At 46.3% G+C, this 24,043-nt stretch overlaps 4 protein-coding genes across 4 annotated transcripts; all 4 read left to right on the forward strand.

The window, feature by feature from the left end:
- Positions 1-577: 577 nt before the first annotated feature.
- LOC117859157 (receptor protein kinase-like protein ZAR1) lies at positions 578-3,785 on the forward strand. Its single transcript, XM_034742356.2, has 2 exons — positions 578-2,253; positions 2,797-3,785. Exons 1-2 carry the CDS (start codon positions 774-776, stop codon positions 3,444-3,446), a joined length of 2,130 nt encoding a protein of 709 aa, XP_034598247.1. The 5' UTR covers positions 578-773; the 3' UTR covers positions 3,447-3,785.
- Positions 3,786-7,988: 4,203 nt separating this feature from the next.
- Positions 7,989-8,788, forward strand: LOC140223030 (stress-response A/B barrel domain-containing protein HS1-like). The gene has a single exon (XM_072294331.1). The coding sequence runs from the start codon at positions 8,266-8,268 to the stop codon at positions 8,560-8,562; it is 297 nt and encodes a 98-aa protein (XP_072150432.1). The 5' UTR covers positions 7,989-8,265; the 3' UTR covers positions 8,563-8,788.
- Positions 8,789-10,918: 2,130 nt separating this feature from the next.
- Positions 10,919-12,398, forward strand: LOC117854896 (stress-response A/B barrel domain-containing protein HS1). Its single transcript, XM_034737158.2, has 2 exons — positions 10,919-11,370; positions 11,986-12,398. Exons 1-2 carry the CDS (start codon positions 11,225-11,227, stop codon positions 12,170-12,172), a joined length of 333 nt encoding a protein of 110 aa, XP_034593049.1. The 5' UTR covers positions 10,919-11,224; the 3' UTR covers positions 12,173-12,398.
- Positions 12,399-14,528: 2,130 nt separating this feature from the next.
- LOC117854881 (stress-response A/B barrel domain-containing protein HS1-like) lies at positions 14,529-16,008 on the forward strand. The gene is made up of 2 exons (XM_034737143.2): positions 14,529-14,980; positions 15,596-16,008. The coding sequence occupies exons 1-2, from the start codon at positions 14,835-14,837 to the stop codon at positions 15,780-15,782; spliced, it is 333 nt and encodes a 110-aa protein (XP_034593034.1). The 5' UTR covers positions 14,529-14,834; the 3' UTR covers positions 15,783-16,008.
- Positions 16,009-24,043: the final 8,035 nt, after the last annotated feature.

Consider the following 24,043-nt stretch of genomic DNA (forward strand, 5'->3'; position numbering starts at 1 on the left):
ATTTACTCAATCCGTGGTAGATTTCTCTTGCCTCCCTCTTCTTCCTCTCGATTTAGATGAAGGGAAACTAGATCCCGCTATAGGCACTTCAATTTCATACTGGATGGAGGTGGAGCAGAACGGGGGAGGCAGTCTAGGCGAGCAAGCGAAGGTTGCGGAGAAGAAATAGGGAGAGACATGAAACGATTAGTTTCCTTCCCATCTTTTTTACTACGGAGGGGGCCAGTTTTGATAGTACATGTGAATGTGAATATAAAACTGCCATTATAGTATTTTTGTTAAAGAAAATCAGTGGCAAGTGAAATCAGGGGCAGTCTTCATTTTTTCCCCCTGTTTTGTATCAGTGTCATCTTTTCTGCAGACATCACTGTTGCAGTGTACTTAAGAAAACATTGGCATAGTACCTTCGTATCCCCATCCCCCTCGCAACCGAGACTGCCAGTCCTGCTACATGAAGATGCCGACAGGGAAACTGCGCCTGCAGTGGCGCACGGCCCTCGAGGCCAGGTCCACGCCGGACCAGAAAATAGAATAACCACACCTAATTTCGTTAGGAGGATTCCGGCAGCGAACCACGCTAAAAAACACCGGAAACAAGTGCGAAATCCCCCAAACTAATCGTCCCCGTTCTCCCCACTAGTGCAGTGCAGTCATCAGTCAAGCCGGGGAGCGCCCCGCCCCTTCCTCCGCACACTGCTCCGAGAGACCGAGAGGCACAGACCCCCAGTCCCCCCACTCGCCCGCCACCCAACGCGACCGGTGGGAGCGTCGCCATGGCGCTGGCGCTCCTGCTCCTCCTTCTCCTCTCCACCGCCGAGGCGCTCACGCCGGACGGCCAGGCGCTGCTGGCGTTCAAGGCGGCGGTCGTCCAGGACCCCACGGGGGCGCTCGCCAACTGGGACGCCACCGCCGCGGACCCCTGCGCCTGGAACGGCGTCGCGTGCTCCTCCTCCTCCACCGACGCCACCCAGCCCCGCCGCGTCGTCGCGCTCTCCCTCCCCAAGAAGCGCCTCGTCGCGGCGCTCCCGGCGGCGCCGCTCCCGTCCTCGCTGCGCCACCTCAACCTCCGCAGCAACCGCCTCTTCGGCCCAGTCCCGCCCGAGCTCGTCTCCGGCGCGCCCGCGCTCCAGAGCCTCGTTCTTTACGGGAACGCGCTCAACGGCCCGCTCCCCGAGGAGCTCGGCCGCCTGGCCTTCCTCCAGATCCTCGACCTCTCCTCCAACGCCCTCAACGGCTCCCTCCCGGCCTCGATCCTCAAATGCCGCCGGCTCCGCGCGCTCGCGCTCGCGCGGAACAACCTCACGGGCCCGCTCCCCGCAGGGTTCGGCGCGCAGCTCTCCGCGCTGGAGCGGCTCGACCTCTCCTTCAACGGCTTCTCCGGCGCCATCCCGGAGGACATCGGGAACCTCTCCAGGCTCCAGGGGACGGTCGACCTCTCGCACAACCACTTCTCCGGTCCAATCCCGGCGAGCCTCGGGAGGCTGCCCGAGAAGGTTTACATCGATCTCACCTACAACAACCTCTCCGGCCCAATCCCGCAGAACGGGGCGCTGGAGAACCGGGGGCCCACGGCGTTCGTCGGAAACCCGGGCCTCTGCGGGCCGCCGCTCAAGAACCCCTGCTCGCCTGACGCCATGCCGTCGTCCAACCCGTCCCTGCCCAACGACGGGGACTCGTCCGCGCCCGAGGCGGCCGGCAGAGGCAAGGGGAAGGGCAAGGGGCTGGGGAAGATTGCCATTGTGGCCATCGTGCTGAGTGATGTGGTGGGGATCTTGATCATTGCGCTCATCTTCTTCTACTGCTACTGGAGGGCGGTTTCATCGAAGGGCAGAAAGGGACACAGTGCCGCTGCCGGTTCTAAAGGGTCCAGGTGCGGCAAGGATTGTGGATGTTTCAGTAGGGATGAGTCCGGGACTCCGTCCGAGCACGCGGAGCAGTATGATCTCGTGGCCTTGGACCAGCAAGTGAGGTTTGATCTGGATGAGCTGCTCAAGGCTTCGGCGTTCGTGCTGGGGAAGAGTGGGATTGGGATTGTGTACAAGGTGGTTCTTGAGGACGGTCTCACCATGGCAGTAAGGCGGCTTGGGGAGGGGGGATTGCAGAGGTTTAAGGAATTTCAGACCGAGGTCGAGGCAATTGGCAAGGTCCGGCATCCCAACATTGTTACCTTGAGAGCCTACTACTGGTCTTTTGATGAGAAGCTGCTGATATATGATTACATTCCTAATGGCAGCCTCTCTGCAGCAATTCATGGTATGTATTCCGTTCAGATACTCACACTGAGATTTAACTATGACCTTTTGCTATTTCCTCTTCCATTGATTCTGCTGTTGCAGGAACAAGTAAATATTAAATTCTCTTATGGTACTTGTGTAGATCAGGATCCTAGGAATGCCGATTCCTTAATTTAGTTCAACAATTGCAGTAGGATGGAAATTTGGTACGCGCTTGGTCATATTGTGCCTAACTTTTCAATTGTTTGTTTTTTTGTGACTGGTAGTATGTCAAGACTCAGGAATTCAGTTCATACCAACTCCTTTATTTCTCTAATAGGCTTGGAACAGCTATTGGTTTTTATATATAAGTTTGGAAGAATTTGGAATCTGGTATCTGTCAAAGATTGACTTTCTGATATAACCTGTATAGCTGTTTTCTTCATTCAGAAATTGGAGCTCTTGTTACTAATTGGAATAAAGACTGCTGGATTATATTCTGAACTTGTAGTAGGACATGTGTGGTTGTTCTGTGCAAGTGACATGTATGCTGACTTCTCTGGCAAATTGCCATGGCTTTCAGGTAAACCTGGGACAATGACATTCACACCATTGCCATGGGAAGCCCGACTGAAAATCATGAAAGGAGTCGCCAAGGGGATGTCTTTCCTGCATGAATTCAGCCCCAAAAAGTATGTCCATGGGGACTTGAGGCCAAACAACGTCCTCCTTGGAACAAACATGGAGGCATACATCTCAGATTTCGGCCTCGGGCGACTTGCAAACATTGCTGGAGCATCGCCTATCACGCAATCAGATCGAGTCGGTCTAGAAAAGGCCCAAAGCCAGCAGTCAGATGCCTCAGTGAGTCCTCTCATGAGCAAAGGGTCATGCTACCAAGCGCCTGAAGCACTGAAGACACTGAAACCATCGCAGAAATGGGACGTCTACTCGTATGGCGTCGTCCTGCTTGAAATGATCACTGGCAGATCGCCTGCGGTTCTCTTGGAGACCATGCAGATGGATCTCGTCCAGTGGGTCCAGTTTTGCATCGAGGACAAGAAACCGTCTGCCGATGTGCTCGATCCTTTCCTTGCCCGAGACTCGGAACGGGAGGATGAAATGATTGCAGTGCTGAAAGTCGCCCTCGCTTGTGTTCAGGCCAACCCTGAGCGGAGGCCATCGATGAGGCATGTGGCGGAGACCTTGGATCGCCTCAATGGGTCGAGCTAGAAATTGCTATACCAACCACTGGTGGTGACTTCGGATGGATACGACAGTTGTACAGTTCAATTGTGGGACAAAGCTTAGGATGAGGGCATCAAGCTGCATTAGCGTACTCCAGTATGTAAGATTATCATTTCCGTTGTGCCCACAGATTGTAGTGGCTGTTAACATGTTAGGTAGTTGCTAGCTCAGGTAACTAGTTTGTTGTATTTGAGATGGGACTTTCTTGTGCTTGCGCAGTAGTCAAATTGTGGGGATGCGTTAGTTTAACTATCTGTATCCTTGCTCTGTTATCAGTGAACAACAGCTCGTATTAGTATATGATCTAGAGCATTTTCTTTGTTACATTTGTCCATACGTTATGTGGAGTATTCTTACGATGAAACTTGAAAGCATGCATGCTTGACGCCTGGCCAATGATTAAGGATGGCATATCCCTAGGCTGGGGCTCCGTGCTCCTAAAAGCAAGGCTGGGGTAAACCTGGTATTGTATAGGTGATATTCTTCCTTTTGATCTCCAAAAGTTTTTGCATGCTCCTTTTCCTATGGAAAGCGATGTGGTACCGGTTTGCATTTCTATCTAGAGCCTTGTTTACTTCCCTCCAAACTCAACTTTGACACTATGCAAAAAGAAGATTCCTCATCACATCAAACTTGCGGTACATGCATGGAGTACTAAATGTAGATGAAATTAAAAACTAATTGCACAGTTTTGTTGTACGTTACGAGACGAATCTTTTGAGCCTAATTAGTCAATATTTGGACAATAATTCACAAATACAAACGAAACGCTACAGTTGCGCATTTATGGCAAAATGCCAATTTAGCCACTCCCGAATTGGGAAGTAAACAAGGCCTAGCCCTTGTTTACTTCCCACAAAACTCCCAACTTTGACACTATGCAAAAAGAAGATTCCCCATCACATCAAACTTGCGGTACATGCATGGAGTACTAAATGTAGACGAAATCAAAAACTAATTGCACAGTTTTGTTGTACTTTGCGAGACGAATCTTTTGAGCCTAATTAGTCAATATTTGGACAATAATTCACAAATACAAACGAAACGCTACAGTGTCGCATTTATGGCAAAATGCTAATTTGGCACCTCCCAACTTCCTAAGTAAACAAGGGCCTGGAAAGGAAGCTGTGCTATTTGGCTGTGCTGTGCTCTCGCTCTTGGTTGGTAGCTTGAGAGTCTAGTAAGTACTAGCTACTGCTGGTCTTCAGTACCTCTTTCCTACTGCTGACACTGACAGGCCTTGTGCGTTCGCATCGCAATTACAGTTCTGTTGACAGTGATTTATTCTACGACCAGGATCTCAACCTGATGCGGCCGGCGCAGTGTGAAACGGTGGTGTGGCTGCCCGGTCGACGGGAGTTTGCTGTGGGTGTGGGCCAAGGAACGTGGATGGAGCCAATACATCATGAATGGAAGGCACTGCAGCCTGGTCCTGCTTGTACTTGTACCACACCGCCGTGTCCGTGTGGTTGCATTGCCTTGTCCTGTCCCCCGGGACCAGGCTTCATGGCCATCATCGCACGCATAGATTCCCACCAAAGAATCGGTTGGTTGTTGCACAGTTGATCCCAGCCATTGATGAATCGGACGGATGCTACCATACGGAGTCTGTTGAGCTTCATGCATCAAATGGATGCACCGCCGAGCTTAACCTGACGTCCTGGCTGTAGTTTTTCGTAGCCTGACTAGGGGTATTTGGATACTAGATGCTAAACTTTAGTAGTGTCATATCGAATGTTCGAATGCTAATTAGAAGGACTAAACATGAGCTAATTACAAACTAATTGCAGAATCCCTATGCTAATTCGCGAGATAAATCTATTAAACATAATTAATCCATCATTAGCAAATGGTTATTGTAGCACCACATTATCAAATCATGAACTAATTAGGCTTAATAGATTCGTCTCGCGAATTAGACTCCATCTGTGTAATTAGTTTTGTAATTAATCTATGTTTAATACTCCTAATTAGCATCCAAACATCCGATGTGACAGGTGCTAAACTTTAGCACAGAGTATCCAAACACCCCAAGCTAGCCACACCAAGGCCATGTTTAGTTTCCCCCAAAATCCCAAATTTGACACTATGCAAAAAGAAGATTCCCCATCACATCAAACTTGTGATACATGCATGGAGTACTAAATGTAGATGAAATCAAAAACTAATTGCACAGTTTTGTTGTACTTTGCGAGACGAATCTTTTGAGCCTAATTAGTCAATATTTGGACAATAATTCACAAATACAAACGAAATGCTACAATTGCGCATTTATGACAAACTCCCAACTTTGACACTCCCAAATTGGGAACTAAACAAGGCCAAGATCTCTACATATTTACAAAAGAGAAGATAATAATGACACATACTATAAACACAAGACTGCACCGTGGACACGTCATGCACGGTGTACGACAGCAGATGCGAGCTTTCGTACGCTTGCCAAGGCCAACTTTTTTCTTTAAGCATTGTCCAGGCTTCCAACTTTTGCCCGCCTGGACCTAATTGCTTGAGCACTGTTTCAACACATGAAGACATGATTGTAATGGCCACACACGTTCACGCTTGGCCCTCGGAATCAAGGCCAAGTGTCGGTGTGCACATCATTTTTAACGCAGGCTGAGGAAAAGCCAACATATTTTGTAGTACTACAGTACAGAGCTTTGTCACGTAAACTGTGATCGTGTCGGTTGCCGCAATTTTTCTACTGGGATCCATGCGCCAATTTTCCTTTCTGCTGGGAGCCATGCGCCACGGAACAGACTTGCTGTGACGGAAGACCGGTCAGAGCTTTTGGCGATATGTACGATGAGCAGAATAATTCATCTCTTCGGGAAGAGGTTAAGGCCTTGTTTAGTTTTCAATTTGGGATAGGCAAAATTGACATTTTACCATAAATGCGCAACTGTAGCGTTTCGTTTGTATCTGTGAATTATTGTCCAAATATTGACTAATTAGGCTCAAAAGATTCCTCTCGCAAAGTACAACAAAACTGTGCAATTAGTTTTTGATTTCGTCTACATTTAGTACTCCATGCATGTACCGCAAGTTTGATGTGATGAGGAATCTTCTTTTTGCATAGTGTCAAAGTTGGGAGTTCGGAGGGAAGTAAACATGGCCTAAAAAATAACTCAACAGTTCCGTGATCTGTGAGTCTGTGGCTGACCGGTGCAGGCGCTAACCTGCTAGGCCGCCGCTTGCTCCTTGATAAACGCATGAACAAGGGACTACATCGCTGTTTCTCGGTCATTTGATATTTGGGCTTAATCTACCACAGAGAACCGAATGGGCTCTCGATAGTTGTCTGGCCCATACTGCCGTACCCCTTCCCTTTCGTTGTTGTCTTCCACTCTTCTCCAGCTCGGCAAAGCCATACACACGAACAAACAGAACCCAGGCAGGCGGCAGCCGGGCAGCGAGGTGTCGAAGCCCTCAACGAAGACGGGGTTGGGGCCTTTGGGTAGCCCTGTACATAGCCTGTTTCCAATCCGGCCAACCCATGGAACCAGCCCATAATTAACCGTTTCCGAAGATCATTTGCGGGTTGGTTTGAGTCAGGTTTGGAACCATCTAAACCGCTCAAGGTTCAATTAATACCATCACCAATCTACTGCACGCCGTGCCATCGGGAGCCCGCTGCCGTGTGCTGGGTGCTCGCCACCGCCGCTGCGAGCTGACCGCCATTGACCAGGACTGCCTTGAGGAGTTGGACGCCTTCTTCAACGATGCTATCGCGGAGCTGAAGGTCCACCGCCCACACGCCGATGGCTGCCTCCACCTGCCCATCACGGGGATCTCACACCACCCACTCTGCACCTCTGCAACCTCTGAAATCAAACCAGTCCATAGTAGAAGAAATCAAAGCAGCAAGTTGAAATCCTTCCGTCGGTGGCACCAGCGGGTGGTGCCTTCCGCTTCCCGGAATTGCCCTCGTGGCTTGCCCAGGCACGCGTCGTATGGTAGAAAACCGATGACTTCTCCGGCGATCTCCGGCAACCTACCGTCTCCGACCCCGGCGCAACTCCGGGCACATCCAACAAGCCGCTGCTGCAAGCAGGGCGTGGGTAGGAATCCGCCGCCAGGCGGTGGTGCCCATGCCATGAGCAGACCAGCAACTTCGAAGGAAACATGCTGCAAAGCCAAAGGAATCTGTATCTTGGCATACGTGGCAGACGGCCCGCGAAACATTGCGAACCATGAAAACCGTTCAACCCGACGGGTTCCGAACCGCCTCGCTGGCTCCCTCATGGTTTGGTTGGGTTTTAACCAATAACCGGTGAAAGCGGACCATGTACAGGGCTACCTTTGGATTCCTCGCAGTCGGCGTTAGGTAGGCGGTCGTCCTACCTTATTCTATTGCTGGACTCGCCACTGAATATGATTGTCTAGAAACTATTTTATTAAAAGAAAAATATATGAGATGCAATAATTACTCAAGTAGAAGCAAGTACTCCGTGAGAACTACGCACCCAAGGTGCTCGAGGAATTGGCTGACTGCCTGGCTTAGTTTATCTTGACTGAAACATGATTTGGCATTTTGTGTTTCCCCGTGCACGATCAGTGACTGCGATCGATGGCCCTGTGATTTCTCCTAGTTCCCTGGTCCAGATATCCATAGCTGATTTAACTAAATAATAGCCAAACCAGCATGTACTACTAGGTGCCTACCACCTCTATTTCTTATCCCAGAGCATATTACAACGAACAATATTGATATTTTCTAGGGAGAGATTTACATGTATTCTCCAGACAACAGTCTTATCTATTTGTCAAATTCAAAAAGTTTGTGCATCTGCAAGATCATATGAAAGTGAAATTGCGAAAAAGTTATAGTAGTAGTCTCATTGTTTCACGCATGATTGCTACTCCGTTGTTTCAAGCTGTACGCTTCCTTATGTGCACTTTGATTTGCAGGGGAACTGATGTGAGCATAGAAAACATGCATCAAGGGTTCACGCATGTCTTTGAGTCCACATTCGAAAGCACAGAAGGAATCAAGGAGTACATTGAGCACCCTGCACATGTTGAATTCGCAAATGAGTTCTTGCCTGTATTGGAGAAGGCCCTCATAATTGATTACAAACCGACTTCTGTCAATTAATGGTGGACTATGGAGAACCTGGGGGAGCTTTTCTCAATTCTCATCATCAATATCCTTGTACTGTTTCTCAGAGAATTCCATTTGATTCTACAATATACACTTTGTGTTGAATAAGTCGGTTCTGCTTGGTTTCCTTGTTGAGAATAAATTGAGTTTCCTGTAACTGCAGTTGTAATAACTTTGAACTTTTTTTTGTTCGTATCAGAATTACGTTTCCAAAGACTCCTATACTGTCTGCTATCTGTGCATATAAGCTCCAGTAGAAGCTGCGAGTGCGTATTTTTCCTTTTAACCTTTTGAGCATCATGATTGTGATCAATTGCGGTCTAAAATTTATGATCCTATTATATATCTATGTGCATTACCTATTACTTGTCTAGTTGTCTAATAAAGCGTCTAACATGGTATTCCCAGATGCATTTTCCGTTCGCTGCTTGGAAGCTGCTGGACGAGAAATTAACATGTTTATGTGACCATGTCCTTCAGGAAAACACAAACTCAACGATCTCTGTTTTCTGCAGATTTACTGTACTGCTGAAACCAATCGCTCTTATCCTACTTTAGCATGTTTTACGTGGTCTGTGGACTGTGGTAATACCAACCGTGCCATGCGTATGAATTTGGGCTTGACACTTGACATGAACCATATATTTTGTTCTTTTCGACAGCTTAAAACACTTACACGTTTAAACACCGAAAGCTGAACTTCTAATGTTTGCTTGTTTGAGCTGCAACTTTTGGACTTTTCTGTAAAGCCGGTGCTACTTTTTTTTTATGAAAGGCCAACCATAACTTTTAGAATATGCGTTTAGGTTTTTGTACCAAAAAGCTACGAAAAGCTCAGAAAATTGAGCTTTTCAGCTTTCAATATAAACTCAGGTTTTCTAAACTTCTAACTTTTTGAAAGCTGCATGAGAAGTTTCTTGTTTGTTTGAGTTTCTAGCTTTTGACACTGAGAAGTTGTCAGGAAGCACAAACAAATAAGGTCTAAAAATCATAATACACTGCTTCAGATGTGAGCTACCAAGAATCTCTGCATTATGAAACCTGGTGACGACAATAGCATATTGTTGAATTAGTACGAGTGAGCACTTCCACAGTTCGTTCTAAAGAAAAGCACTTCCACAGTTCCAAGCATGTCCTGAGCTGACGAATTCACCTACCTCGGCATGGAATGGCCCGTAGACTTTCACTCGAGTAATAATTTTTTTTAAAAGGGGAGAGCTTATACTAAATTAACAAAACATGTTTACAATCAAAATCTAAAACTGCCGACGCGCAGGCCAAGACACCTTAAGAAACAAAATCAGATGAGAGCTCTCTCCTACCAAGCTGTCCTAGTTCATGAGCCACTCCATTTGCACTTCGATCGCACTTTAAAACTTTGAAACACTGGAACATTCTCAGCATTTTTTTACTTCTTCAATGATGATGGAGCTAGGGGATCGATTTAGAGTACCGTCATTGAACGCTTGTACTGTGAGGCAGTCCAGCTCCAGCCAAATAGGTCCCATGAAAACAGAGCAGGCTCTGTTGATGCCTATCAAGGCTGCAAGACATTCAACTTCTTCAGCCGAAGAGCATAAGCGATCGCCGCACCAACCTGAAAAGGCAACTTCACCCAAGTGATTCCTAGCAATAAAACCTAGACCAGGATGTTGTGTGTTAGGATCAAAGCCAGCATGTCGTGTGCAGGAATCCGCCGCCAGGCGGTGGTGCCCATGCCATGAGCAGGCCAGCAACTTCGAAGGAAACATGCTGCAAAGCCAAAGGAATATGTATCTCGGCATATGTGGCAGTCGGCCCGCGAAACATTGCGAACCATGAAAACCGTTCAACCCGGCGGTTCCGAACCGCCTAGCTGGCTCCCTCATGGTTTGGTTGGGTTTTAACCAATAACCGGTGAAACCGGACCATGTACAGGGCTTACCTTTGGGTTTCTCGCGGCCGGCGTTAGGTAGGCGGCCGTCCTACTCGCCACTGAATATGATTGTCTAGAAACTATTTTATTAAAAGAAAAATATATGAGATGCAATAATTACTTAAGTAGAAGCAAGTACTACCCATATTTGATGTTGGGTAGTTCAAAAATAAACTAAGCAATGTGTGCGTTCGGAGTCAAACGACCTGTTCAGCTGGACTTATAAGCCGGCTGAAAAGCTGAAACGGCTGATTTGTTGTGAGAGAAAAACACTGTTCGGTGGCTGATAAGCCGGCTGATAGGTTGAAGCGAACAGGCTTAAAGAATTTTATCAAACGTCTTCACCTTGGTATTACTAAAATCCTCCCCCCATCTTTAAATATAAGATGTTAGTAATTGTCCTTAACATCATATAACGGAGGGAGGAGGGAGGTAGTCTGTGCGATGGACCACCCGATCCGACCCGCACAAGTTCAGGCTGGAACCGGATCCGGCCAGTTCGCTGCAGGTCAACTCACGATGATCCTAGAATCGTCCACCTCGTGATCGGCGAATCCGCTGTCTACGCGCTAAACTGCCCGGGAGTAACGATCCGGTCACCAAATCATCTCAGCTCGAGCAATTCGCTCTCACCACGTATAAAGCAGTGGCCAAGAAGCCAAGCCAAGCAGCAGCAGAGCATCCTACCTACCACGACCAAACAGAGGAGGTGAGGGGCCTCGAGCGAAGAAGCCCGGAGGCATGGCGGCTGGTGGCGGCGGCGGCGTGGTGAAGCACATCCTGCTGGCGCGCTTCAAGGAGGACGTGACGCCGGAGCGATTGGACCAGCTCATCCGGGGCTACGACAGGCTCGTGGGCGTTGTCCCCCCCATGAAGGCCTTCCACTGGTAAAGCGCGCTGCACCCACCTACCCACCTCCAGGACGACTTGAGATCTCAACACGATTCCATTGCTGGCTGTTCACTGTTGTGTATGCGGTATGCCTCTGCTTCCTGTGGGCGATTAGTATCTACCTGTTTGGGCGCCGTCCCTGTGAGACTCCGTGAGGACTACGCACCCAAGGTGCTCGAGGAATTGGCTGACTGCCTGGCTTAGTTTATCTTGACTGAAACATGATTTGGCATTTTGTGTTTCCCCGTGCACGATCAGTGACTGCGATCGATGGCCCTGTGATTTCTCCTAGTTCCCTGGTCCAGATATCCATAGCTGATTTAACTAAATAATAGCCAAACCAGCATGTACTACTAGGTGCCTACCACCTCTATTTCTTATCCCAGAGCATATTACAACGAACAATATTGATATTTTCTAGGGAGAGATTTACATGTATTCTCCAGACAACAGTCTTATCTATTTGTCAAATTCAAAAAGTTTGTGCATCTGCAAGATCATATGAAAGTGAAATTGCGAAAAAGTTATAGTAGTAGTCTCATTGTTTCACGCATGATTGCTACTCCGTTGTTTCAAGCTGTACGCTTCCTTATGTGCACTTTGATTTGCAGGGGAACTGATGTGAGCATAGAAAACATGCATCAAGGGTTCACGCATGTCTTTGAGTCCACATTCGAAAGCACAGAAGGAATCAAGGAGTACATTGAGCACCCTGCACATGTTGAATTCGCAAATGAGTTCTTGCCTGTATTGGAGAAGGCCCTCATAATTGATTACAAACCGACTTCTGTCAATTAATGGTGGACTATGGAGAACCTGGGGGAGCTTTTCTCAATTCTCATCATCAATATCCTTGTACTGTTTCTCAGAGAATTCCATTTGATTCTACAATATACACTTTGTGTTGAATAAGTCGGTTCTGCTTGGTTTCCTTGTTGAGAATAAATTGAGTTTCCTGTAACTGCAGTTGTAATAACTTTGAACTTTTTTTTGTTCGTATCAGAATTACGTTTCCAAAGACTCCTATACTGTCTGCTATCTGTGCATATAAGCTCCAGTAGAAGCTGCGAGTGCGTATTTTTCCTTTTAACCTTTTGAGCATCATGATTGTGATCAATTGCGGTCTAAAATTTATGATCCTATTATATATCTATGTGCATTACCTATTACTTGTCTAGTTGTCTAATAAAGCGTCTAACATGGTATTCCCAGATGCATTTTCCGTTCGCTGCTTGGAAGCTGCTGGACGAGAAATTAACATGTTTATGTGACCATGTCCTTCAGGAAAACACAAACTCAACGATCTCTGTTTTCTGCAGATTTACTGTACTGCTGAAACCAATCGCTCTTATCCTACTTTAGCATGTTTTACGTGGTCTGTGGACTGTGGTAATACCAACCGTGCCATGCGTATGAATTTGGGCTTGACACTTGACATGAACCATATATTTTGTTCTTTTCGACAGCTTAAAACACTTACACGTTTAAACACCGAAAGCTGAACTTCTAATGTTTGCTTGTTTGAGCTGCAACTTTTGGACTTTTCTGTAAAGCCGGTGCTACTTTTTTTTTATGAAAGGCCAACCATAACTTTTAGAATATGCGTTTAGGTTTTTGTACCAAAAAGCTACGAAAAGCTCAGAAAATTGAGCTTTTCAGCTTTCAATATAAACTCAGGTTTTCTAAACTTCTAACTTTTTGAAAGCTGCATGAGAAGTTTCTTGTTTGTTTGAGTTTCTAGCTTTTGACACTGAGAAGTTGTCAGGAAGCACAAACAAATAAGGTCTAAAAATCATAATACACTGCTTCAGATGTGAGCTACCAAGAATCTCTGCATTATGAAACCTGGTGACGACAATAGCATATTGTTGAATTAGTACGAGTGAGCACTTCCACAGTTCGTTCTAAAGAAAAGCACTTCCACAGTTCCAAGCATGTCCTGAGCTGACGAATTCACCTACCTCGGCATGGAATGGCCCGTAGACTTTCACTCGAGTAATAATTTTTTTTAAAAGGGGAGAGCTTATACTAAATTAACAAAACATGTTTACAATCAAAATCTAAAACTGCCGACGCGCAGGCCAAGACACCTTAAGAAACAAAATCAGATGAGAGCTCTCTCCTACCAAGCTGTCCTAGTTCATGAGCCACTCCATTTGCACTTCGATCGCACTTTAAAACTTTGAAACACTGGAACATTCTCAGCATTTTTTTACTTCTTCAATGATGATGGAGCTAGGGGATCGATTTAGAGTACCGTCATTGAACGCTTGTACTGTGAGGCAGTCCAGCTCCAGCCAAATAGGTCCCATGAAAACAGAGCAGGCTCTGTTGATGCCTATCAAGGCTGCAAGACATTCAACTTCTTCAGCCGAAGAGCATAAGCGATCGCCGCACCAACCTGAAAAGGCAACTTCACCCAAGTGATTCCTAGCAATAAAACCTAGACCAGGATGTTGTGTGTTAGGATCAAAGCCAGCATGTCGTGTGCAGGAATCCGCCGCCAGGCGGTGGTGCCCATGCCATGAGCAGGCCAGCAACTTCGAAGGAAACATGCTGCAAAGCCAAAGGAATATGTATCTCGGCATATGTGGCAGTCGGCCCGCGAAACATTGCGAACCATGAAAACCGTTCAACCCGGCGGTTCCGAACCGCCTAGCTGGCTCCCTCATGGTTTGGTTGGGTTTTAACCAATAACCGGTGAAACCGGACCATGTACAGGGCTTACCTTTGGGTTTCTCGCGGCCGGCGTTAGGTAGGCGGCCGTCCTACTCGCCACTGAATATGATTGTCTAGAAACTATTTTATTAAAAGAAAAATATATGAGATGCAATAATTACTTAAGTAGAAGCAAGTACTACCCATATTTGATGTTGGGTAGTTCAAAAATAAACTAAGCAATGTGTGCGTTCGGAGTCAAACGACCTGTTCAGCTGGACTTATAAGCCGGCTGAAAAGCTGAAACGGCTGATTTGTTGTGAGAGAAAAACACTGTTCGGTGGCTGATAAGCCGGCTGATAGGTTGAAGCGAACAGGCTTAAAGAATTTTATCAAACGTCTTCACCTTGGTATTACTAAAATCCTCCCCCCATCTTTAAATATAAGATGTTAGTAATTGTCCTTAACATCATATAACGGAGGGAGGAGGGAGGTAGTCTGTGCGATGGACCACCCGATCCGACCCGCACAAGTTCAGGCTGGAACCGGATCCGGCCAGTTCGCTGCAGGTCAACTCACGATGATCCTAGAATCGTCCACCTCGTGATCGGCGAATCCGCTGTCTACGCGCTAAACTGCCCGGGAGTAACGATCCGGTCACCAAATCATCTCAGCTCGAGCAATTCGCTCTCACCACGTATAAAGCAGTGGCCAAGAAGCCAAGCCAAGCAGCAGCAGAGCATCCTACCTACCACGACCAAACAGAGGAGGTGAGGGGCCTCGAGCGAAGAAGCCCGGAGGCATGGCGGCTGGTGGCGGCGGCGGCGTGGTGAAGCACATCCTGCTGGCGCGCTTCAAGGAGGACGTGACGCCGGAGCGATTGGACCAGCTCATCCGGGGCTACGACAGGCTCGTGGGCGTTGTCCCCCCCATGAAGGCCTTCCACTGGTAAAGCGCGCTGCACCCACCTACCCACCTCCAGGACGACTTGAGATCTCAACACGATTCCATTGCTGGCTGTTCACTGTTGTGTATGCGGTATGCCTCTGCTTCCTGTGGGCGATTAGTATCTACCTGTTTGGGCGCCGTCCCTGTGAGACTCCGTGAGGACTACGCACCCAAGGTGCTCGAGGAATTGGCTGACTGCCTGGCTTAGTTTATCTTGACTGAAACATGATTTGGCATTTTGTGTTTCCCCGTGCACGATCAGTGACTGCGATCGATGGCCCTGTGATTTCTCCTAGTTCCCTGGTCCAGATATCCATAGCTGATTTAACTAAATAATAGCCAAACCAGCATGTACTACTAGGTGCCTACCACCTCTATTTCTTATCCCAGAGCATATTACAACGAACAATATTGATATTTTCTAGGGAGAGATTTACATGTATTCTCCAGACAACAGTCTTATCTATTTGTCAAATTCAAAAAGTTTGTGCATCTGCAAGATCATATGAAAGTGAAATTGCGAAAAAGTTATAGTAGTAGTCTCATTGTTTCACGCATGATTGCTACTCCGTTGTTTCAAGCTGTACGCTTCCTTATGTGCACTTTGATTTGCAGGGGAACTGATGTGAGCATAGAAAACATGCATCAAGGGTTCACGCATGTCTTTGAGTCCACATTCGAAAGCACAGAAGGAATCAAGGAGTACATTGAGCACCCTGCACATGTTGAATTCGCAAATGAGTTCTTGCCTGTATTGGAGAAGGCCCTCATAATTGATTACAAACCGACTTCTGTCAATTAATGGTGGACTATGGAGAACCTGGGGGAGCTTTTCTCAATTCTCATCATCAATATCCTTGTACTGTTTCTCAGAGAATTCCATTTGATTCTACAATATACACTTTGTGTTGAATAAGTCGGTTCTGCTTGGTTTCCTTGTTGAGAATAAATTGAGTTTCCTGTAACTGCAGTTGTAATAACTTTGAACTTTTTTTTGTTCGTATCAGAATTACGTTTCCAAAGACTCCTATACTGTCTGCTATCTGTGCATATAAGCTCCAGTAGAAGCTGCGAGTGCGTATTTTTCCTTTTAACCTTTTGAGCATCATGATTGTGATCAATTGCGGTCTAAAATTTATGATCCTATTATATATCTATGTGCATTACCTATTACTTGTCTAGTTGTCTAATAAAGCGTCTAACATGGTATTCCCAGATGCATTTTCCGTTCGCTGCTTGGAAGCTGCTGGACGAGAAATTAACATGTTTATGTGACCATGTCCTTCAGGAAAACACAAACTCAACGATCTCTGTTTTCTGCAGATTTACTGTACTGCTGAAACCAATCGCTCTTATCCTACTTTAGCATGTTTTACGTGGTCTGTGGACTGTGGTAATACCAACCGTGCCATGCGTATGAATTTGGGCTTGACACTTGACATGAACCATATATTTTGTTCTTTTCGACAGCTTAAAACACTTACACGTTTAAACACCGAGTGAGCACTTCCACAGTTCGTTCTAAAAAAAAGCACTTCCACAGTTCCAAGCATGTCCTGAGCTGACGAATTCACCTACCTCGGCATGGAATGGCCCGTAGACTTTCACTCGAGTAATAATTTTTTTTAAAAGGGGAGAGCTTATACTAAATTAACAAAACATGTTTACAATCAAAATCTAAAACTGCCGACGCGCAGGCCAAGACACCTTAAGAAACAAAATCAGATGAGAGCTCTCTCCTACCAAGCTGTCCTAGTTCATGAGCCACTCCATTTGCACTTCGATCGCACTTTAAAACTTTGAAACACTGGAACATTCTCAGCATTTTTTTACTTCTTCAATGATGATGGAGCTAGAGGATCGATTTAGAGTACCGTCATTGAACGCTTGTACTGTGAGGCAGTCCAGCTCCAGCCAAATAGGTCCCGTGAAAATAGAGCAGGCTCTGTTGATGCCTATCAAGGCTGCAAAACATTCAGCTTCTTCAGTCCGACCGCCGAGATGACGGGGCGGCGGTGGCGGCACGATGGGGTTCCGTGGGAAAAAGAGGGGTGGAAGGGAATCGGATGGAAGGAGATGGATTGGTGGTAGATTTATCAGGCGGAAGACCTCGAGGAGTGGCGGCAGTGGCGGGGGCGGCGGCAGCGGCGGTGCAGGGCGACCAAGGAGTGGCGTCGGCGGCGGCGGCGAAGCAAGGTGAGCGAGGCGAGGAGAGGTGGATTACGGGCGGCGGCGGCGATGCAGGGCGTGCGAGGAGGAGTATGCGAGCGAGAGGAACATCGGAGGGTCGAGCGTGAAGCACGGGGCTGGAGGAGGTGCAACGGACAGCGCCACGGTGGCTTCGAAGTGCGTTTCATTGGAGGGAGGAGCGTGAAGCGCGGAGGACGCAGGTGCTAGCGGACGGGTGAACCGAGCGAAGGAAAGACGACGTAGGAAGTTTTTTCTCCTCTTTGATTTTCTTCGATTTTTTTAGAGTAGAGATTTTCATTCAGCAAAATTTCCCGTGTTTCTGGGTGCGTTTTTTTCATGATCCATGCAAATGCACTTTAGTAATTTGCAGAGAAGCTAGGCTCCCATCAATGGAGAAAGACAAGAATCCTTGAAAGTAACTAAATTCCAAACCACAACTTTTGGCATAGAAGTGAGTCGATGAACTAATCAATCATATAGCTGGCCACTAATGTACACTTGCTGTTGGAGGTATGCCCTAGAGGCAATCATAGAGATGATGATATTCCATTTGTATCCATGATTTATATTGTGTTCCTTGAATATCCATTAAAGGCTACTTGAATTGATTTGCAATTATGTGAATTGTGTGTGAAACTCTTTACTTGTATGGTTATTCTAAAGTTGTCCCTAGTCGGAGTTCATATGAGGACACACATGAATATTAGAATAGCACATGTATTAGTTGATGACTATGTTTCACAAGTCATGGATATGGAGATGTTGAACTAATAATGTGGGCACATGTGGAGACATGTGCTAGGACTGACCCAACACGAGAAGTAGTTCTCTCTTTAAACAACATATACGCTTTGTCCTTAGACCTGAGATTGTCGCATGTATTCAAGATGTGGATCGACCTACTTAGGGGCTATCAAACGCTACACCGTAACAGGGTAGTTATAAAGGTAGCTTTTAGGTTTGTCAAGAAGCATGCTGTGAGACATGGTCAATCAAGATGGGATTTGCCCCTCTCTGATTGAGAGTGATATCTCTGGGCCCCTCGAGTGATCGGATCCGAAAATGCATGGCCATGCTATGTATGGTTAAGAGTTAACCTACAAAGGGATTCCGAATCACATGATCGAGAAAGAGCGGTCGGCTTGAAGCTAGACCAAATATCGTGAGGCAAAGGGAATAACATGTATATGTTGGGATACGAGGTAGGCTACACTAGCGCAAATCAAAATTTCTACCGCGTATAACCAGGAAGAACTGCTGTATAAGGATCACGGGATTACCACTCGACGCACTACTGGTGCGGAAGATGTAGATATGCGTCGATGCAGTGAAGACGATCACGTAGTCGTACGTAGTCGATCAACGTAGTCGTACGTAGTCGATCACGTCCAGCAGCTCCTCAGCAGCTCGTCCACGTGCAGCAAGATCGCCTCCGGTACCGCGGCTCGTCGTCGGCTCGTTGGCGGCTCGTCGGTGGCTCGTCCAAGTGCTGCAGGCGCAACACCTCCAAGGTATCCACACGTGTAGGGAGGAAGCGTCGCAAGCCGGACTGCTAGATCCGCGAGTTGCAACAGGCGAGGGCGTGGGAGGCGCGACAGGTGTGTTTCGCCAAAAAGGTGTGAACCCTAGGGCGCCCCCACCCCTCTATTTATAGAGGTTCCTGACGGGCCTCTGGATCCGAGGCCCATTAGTACTTCTAAACCTAATCCAACTCGGATCAGATCCGAATTGGACTTCCAGCCCCTTAAGTGTGTGACCCTATGGGTTTGGATATGTATAGACATGGCCCGAGTACTCCTACTCGGCCCAATAGTCGGTAGCGGCCTCTAACAAGACGTGCCAACTCCTATACGCACACGAAGATCATATCAGACGAACCATCACAACATAATATACATGCTATTCCCTTTGCCTCACGATATTTGGTCTAGCTTCAAGCTGACCGCTCTTTCTCGATCCTGTGATTCGGAATCCCTTTGTAGGTTAACTCTTAACCGTACGTAGCATGGCCATGCATTTTCGGATCCGATCACTCGAGGGGCCCAGAGATATCACTCTCAATCAGAGAGGGGCAAATCCCATCTTGATTGACCATGTCTCATAGCATGCTTCTTGACAAACCCGAAAGCTACCTTTATAACTACCCTGTTACGGCGTAGCGTTTGATAGCCCCTAAGTAGGTCGATCCACATCTAGAATACATGCGACAATCTCAGGTCTACGGACAAAGCGTATATGTTGTTTAAAGAGAGAACTACTTCTCGTGTTGGGTCAGTCCTAGCACATGTCTCCACATGTGTCCACATTATTAGTTCAACATCTCCATGTCCATGACTTGTGAAACATAGTCATCAACTAATACATGTGCTAGTCTAATATTCATGTGTGTCCTCACATGAACTCCGACTAGGGACAACTTTAGAATAACCATACAAGTAAAGAGTTTCACATACAATTCACATAATTGCAAATCAATTCAAGTAGCCTTCAATGGATATTCAATGAACACAACATACAAATCATGGATACAAATGGAATATCATCATCTCTATGATTGCCTCTAGGGCATACCTCCAACAGTCTCCCACTTGCACTAGAGTCAATCTAGAAGGTACCTAATACCCATAGCTCTGACATGCGCATAATGCTTAGCCTGCGGGAGTGGTTTTGTCAACGGATCAGAAATGTTCAGATCCGTGTGTATTTTGCATATATTGATCTCACCCCAGTTAACGAAGTCTCGAATGAGATGAAATCGCCGCATTACGTGTTTGTTCTTCTTGTGGTTCCTTGGCTCCTTTGCTTGCGCAATTGCCCCATTGTTATCACAGTAGAGATTCAATGGGCTGGACGCATTCGGGAACACACCAAGCTCAATGAGGAAATTCCTTATCCAAACACCTTCCTTCACGGCTTTCGAAGCCGCGATGTACTCGGCTTCTGTCGTAGAATCGGCCACCGTCTCCTGCTTGGAACTCTTCCAACTAACAGCACCACCATTTAGCGTGAACACAAATCCTGATTGTGACTTTGAATCATCTCTGTCGGTTTGGAAACTAGCATCGGTGTAACCTGTTACAACGAGCTCCTCCTCACCTCCATAGACGAGGAACATATCTTTAGTCCTTCTCAAGTACTTAAGAATGTTTTTCACCGCTGTCCAGTGACTCTCACCTGGATCAGATTGGTGTCTGCTTGTCATACTTAGCGCATATGAAACATCTGGGCGAGTACTTATCATTGCATACATGATAGATCCAATAGCCGAGGCATATGACACTCTACTCATGCGATCCCGCTCATCAGCAGTCGAAGGACACTGAGTCTTGCTGAGATGTATGCCATGTGACATAGGCAAGAACCCTTTCTTTGCCTCTTCCATGCTGAACCGCTTCAACACTTTGTCAATGTAAGTATCTTGGCTTAAACCTATAAGCCTTCTCGATCTATCTCTATAGATCTTAATGCCCAGAATATATGCCGCTTCCCCTAATCTTCTTTAGTCCTTCATCGAAAAACTGTTTTTCAGTGAAGTCTTTACGGACTCAAGCATAGGAATGTTATTTCCAATCAGTAATATGTCATCCACATATAAGATTAGAAATACTACAGAGCTCCCACTAATCTTCTTGTAAACACAAGACTCTTCTTCATTCTTGGTGAAGTCAAACCCTTTGACCACTTCATCAAAACGAATGTTCCAACTCCTAGATGCTTGCTTTCAATCCATAAATGGATCTCTGAAGCTTGCATACCTTTCCAGCATGTTTCAGATCGACAAAACCCTCGGGCTGTATCATATACACGTCCTCAGTTAGGTTTCCATTCAGGAAAGCTGTCTTGACATCCATCTGCCATATCTCATAATCCAAATATGCAGCTACAGCTAGAATAATCCGAATGGACTTAAGCATCACTACGGGCGAGAAGGTCTCATCGTAGTCAACTCCTTGAACTTGTCGAAAACCTTTTGCGACAAGTCGTGCTTTATAGATGTGAACATTTCCATCCATGTCCTTTTTCTTCTTATAGATCCACTTGCACTCTATGGCTTTAACACCATCAGGCGGGTCAACCAAGTTCCAAACTTGATTGTCTCCCATGGATTCTATTTCGGATTGCATGGCACTCTGCCATTTTTCGGAGTCTGGGTCCATCATTGCTTCTGCATATGTCGCAGGTTCATCATTGTCCAACAATAATATTTCCCGCATTTCGCGGAGCCTTGCCGACCTTCGTGGTTGTGGCGGTGCTTCTCTTGCCATGGGTATCTCAACTTGTTCTGCTACGTTAGCATCACTCATTGATTCTTGCCCGATCGGCTCATCTTGAACTTCTTCAAGATGCACTGTCTTTCCACTCTTTTCTCCTTTGAGAAACTCTTTCTCTAGGAAAACCCCGTTCCGAGCGACAAACACTTTGCCTTCTGATCGGTTGTAGAAATAATATCCCAAAGTTTCCTTTGGATATCCCACGAAAATGCACTTATCCGACTTGGGTGTGATCTTGTCCGACTGAAGTCGCTTGACAAACACTTCACATCCCCAAATCTTTAGAAAAGACAAACTGGGAACCTTTCCAGTCCACATCTCATATGGTGTCTTAACTACGAATTTAGATGGTACCCTATTAAGTGTGAAAGCTGCTGTTTCTAGAGCGTATCCCCAAAATGACAACGGTAGGTCCGACTGGCTCATCATTGATCGAACCATGTCTAACAAAGTTCGATTACGTTGCTCGGACACACCGTTTCTCTGAGGTGTTCCAGGCGGCGTAAGTTGTGGAACAATTCCGCAACTCTTTAGATGATTGCTAAACTCGTGGCTCAAATACTCGCCTCCACGATCAGATCGTAAGGCCTTAATTTTCTTGCCACGCTGATTTTCAACTTCATTCTGAAATTCCTTGAACTTTTCAAATGTTTCAGACTTGTGCCTCATCAAGTAGACATAGCCATATCTACTAAAATCATCAGTGAAAGTTATGAAGTATTGGAATCCTCCTCTAGCCGTCGTGCTCATTGGTCCGCATACATCACTATGTACGAGTTCCAACAAGTCTAATGCTTTCTCAGGAAATCCTGTGAAAGGCGTCTTGGTCATCTTGCCTAGCAAGCAAGCCTCACATGTCTCGTATGATTCAAAATCAAACGAAGTTAGAAGTCCATCAGAATGGAGCTTCTTCATGCGCTTTTCACTTATATGACCCAAACGACAATGCCACAAGTAGGTAGGACTCAAATCATTAGGCCGAGGCCTTTTAGCACTTACATTACAGACAGGTGAACCATCAAGATTTAATACAAATAATCCATTCACAATGGGTGCAAAAGCCATAAACATATTATTCTTAGAGATCACACAACCATTGTTTTCACTCGCAAATGAATAACCATCCTTCATCAAGCATGAAGGAGACAAAATGTTTCGACTTAAACTAGGAACAAAATAACAATTATTCAACTCCATAATAAATCCTGACGGGAGGTGGAGTTGCATCGTCCCGACGGTCAAAGCAGCAACTCTTGCATTATTGCCCACGCGGAAATCAACTTCTCCTCTTTCCACGCTTCTACTTCTTATCATTCCCTGCATCGAATTGCAAATATGAGCAACCGATCCGGTATCAAATACCCAAGAATTAATAATTGTATCAGCGAGAAATATGTTGTCTATAACATTAACAACAAGCGTACCTGAGGTAGAAGTACTCTTACTTCCGCCATTCTTCAAGGAAGCTAGGTACTGCTTGCAGTTTCTCTTCCAATGACCAAGTTCACGACAGTAAAAGCACTCTTTGTCTGGAGCAGGTCCAGGTCCAGCTTTAACCTTGGGCGGTGGGTTTGGCTTGGACGTTCCAACCTTGCCCTTCTTCTTTCAAGAATTGCCCTTCTTCTTAAAGCTGGGCTTGTTCTGTATCGCCATCACATGGCTGGTACTAGCGCTTTTCTTGATGTCAGCCTCTGCTGTCTTGAGCATACCACACAATTCATTCAAACCCTTCTCCGTCCCATGCATATGGTAGTTCGAGATGAAGTTCCCATAGCTAGGCGGAAGAGATGAAAGAATGAAATCAGTGGCCAACTCTTGGCCTAGTGGGAAGCCTAGCTTCTCCAACCGTTGAGTGTAACCAACCATCTTGATTACGTGTGGTCCTACTGCTGCGCCTTCTGCTAGCTTGCTCTCAACAAAGGCCTTAGACACATTGAACCTTTCAGTCCTGGCCTGTGTTTGGAACATGTCTCTAAGCGCCACGATCATGTCGTGCGCCTCATGGTTTGTTTCGAACTGCATCTGCAGCTCGGGTTCCATGCAAGCAAGCATAAGGCAGCTTACTTCGAGGTTAGCATCACATGCTTTCTTGTAAGCATTCTTAGCAGCAGCGGGTGCATCATCAGCAGGTTCTTCTGGTAGTGGGTTGTCTAGAACATCTTCCTTTTTCTCAGCCCTGAGAACAATTCTCAGGTTACGGATCCAATCCGAGTAGTTTGTTCCATTCAACTTGTCCTTCTCAAGGACCGAACGCAAAGCAAACGATGTGGTGGTGTTGCTAGGTGCCATTTAATCTACAACAAAAGTAATGCAAAATACACTAAGACAAACGTATCCATGATAGAGCAAATTACATTAAACTATTTTAACAGAATCTACTCCCACTAAAATCAATATCCCTCTATTGAAACTTAGTGATTCAGGATCCAACACTAACAAGTTTACTAGTGAGCTTTAGCATCACCGCTAGCAAACGAGGTAGATCGGTAAGCAACTTTTGCTAATCATATCACATATGACTCCTGTTGTTGGGTGACATCTCGATGTCTCGGCGCCCAACCTTTATGCTCCAAGGTCCTTAACCGTTAAGATAACCTTGTTA

The sequence above is a fragment of the Setaria viridis genome, chromosome 5 (assembly GCF_005286985.2).
Source record: "Setaria viridis chromosome 5, Setaria_viridis_v4.0, whole genome shotgun sequence".
Classification (NCBI taxonomy): Eukaryota; Viridiplantae; Streptophyta; class Magnoliopsida; order Poales; family Poaceae; genus Setaria; species Setaria viridis.